Genomic DNA, 1,618 nt, shown 5'->3' on the forward strand with positions numbered 1-1,618 from the left:
TGCGGCGGAGGGGGGGAAGGTGAATATCTGGCACATGCCAACTCGGTTAGGCCGTCCCATGTCCCCATCCTCAAACCTAACGGCTGCACATGTGTCCGGCCTGTCTTTTGGGCCGTGGGCGTCTACTGGGCTGGGGCCTGGCTACGGCCTCTTTCTAGTATGGTGCGAATTCTGGCAGATGTATGATACATACCTCTCACGTTTCAAAGAGCAGTATGACTTTTTTTAGGCCTTTGGATGGACAAAATTGGGTGGCTCGTATTGATTTCAGGGTACCACAAAACAACTCATAATTAATAAATAATCAGGAAGTTTCGAAAACAACCAACACAACACAGATCCCTCTTTTGGCATTTGCAATCCTAGCTACTAGAGCTAGCTAGACACTGATCGACGAAACAATGAAGATTACTCAAGAATGCTCTGAGTGGTGTGGCTACATCCACCAGGTGTCCGGCCGGTGCTGGTAACCGTAGGCGCCGGCGGGGTGCTCGTAGACCGGCACCGCGTGCGAAGGGTACTGGTAGTAGTGCCATGGGTACGTGTACTCCACAACATTGGCGGCTTCGGCGGGCTTCTTCTTCTCCTCCTCCTCCTTCTTGACCTGCACGAGGTGCGCGTGGCCGACCTTCTTGCGCAGCGCGCTGGTGAGCTTGACGGAGTCGACGCCGTCACCGACCACCACCACCTGGTCCTTGCCGTCCCCGGCCAGCGCCACCGAGTCCACCCCTACCGTCGCCGCAACCAGTGCCATGGCCTTGGACCGGCACTTGTCGCACGTCATCTCCACCTTGATCACGATCTTCTGCTTCATGGTGGCCTGCTTAATTCGGTTGGAATCAAGTCTCAGGGTAAGTGAGATCGAATAGCAAGCTAGAAGCAAGTTTGCCGTGGAGGGAGCAGAGAACCTGAGGTCGATATTTATAGGGTTGCCACCTTGCTGGTCACTCAGTGCGGGGTGTCTGTACGCGCGTACTCCGAAGCTGCCACAGCCTGATTGCGAGATCAAAAGGCATTTCCGGGAGTAGTTAGGAAGGGACGTTCAAGGGCAGGAGATCAGGATTCGTAAACATGGGGATTTGCTTTGTTTATGACCTCTCTCTGGTCCGTTAGTCTGTTGAAGGCACGATTCGTCAAGAAGGAAACCGTGTTCACTACATGTTAATATACAAGCGCCACAGTTACTGCGACTAGTCAGTGCCCTAGTTAGTGATCAACTTCGAGTCTTGGATTGTTAAGACAAGTATAGAACACGTCAACATACACGCACTATCACCAGGACTCCACTACAGGAATGGGAGTCTATGCCGAGGGCCAGGCTATACGCCGAGGGCGAAATGTCGGGACCGTTGGTGTACGGCCTTGCCGGAGCAGCTCCGAACAGCGACCTCGGCGTAGGCGGGCCGTCGGCGTAGAGGAGGCTACGCCGAGGGCAGCCCTCGGTGTCTACCTAGCCCTCGGTGTAGCACCAGGCTGGCCTCCCCTCCCACCTGTGCCGTGAAGGTGCGTTTACGGCATCAGACAAGACGCCGAGGGCCACCCTCGGCATAGATCATCCCCCTCCTATGCCGACGGCCATCCTCGGCATATGATTATTTATTTATTTTTTATTGTTTCT

At 54.5% G+C, this 1,618-nt stretch overlaps 1 protein-coding gene across 1 annotated transcript; it reads right to left on the bottom strand.

Moving 5' to 3' along the window:
- Window positions 1-344: 344 nt before the first annotated feature.
- On the bottom strand, window positions 345-838 carry LOC124687884 (disease resistance protein Pik-1-like). The gene has a single exon (XM_047221612.1). It carries the CDS (start codon window positions 812-814, stop codon window positions 437-439), a length of 378 nt encoding a protein of 125 aa, XP_047077568.1. The 5' UTR covers window positions 815-838; the 3' UTR covers window positions 345-436.
- Window positions 839-1,618: the final 780 nt, after the last annotated feature.

This window comes from Lolium rigidum, chromosome 2 (genome assembly GCF_022539505.1).
Source record: "Lolium rigidum isolate FL_2022 chromosome 2, APGP_CSIRO_Lrig_0.1, whole genome shotgun sequence".
Classification (NCBI taxonomy): domain Eukaryota; kingdom Viridiplantae; phylum Streptophyta; class Magnoliopsida; order Poales; family Poaceae; genus Lolium; species Lolium rigidum.

Coding starts and splice junctions, on each gene's coding strand:
- LOC124687884 (XM_047221612.1), bottom strand. CDS start 814: ATGAAGCAGAAGATCGTGATCAAGGTGGAGATGACGTGCGACAAGTGC.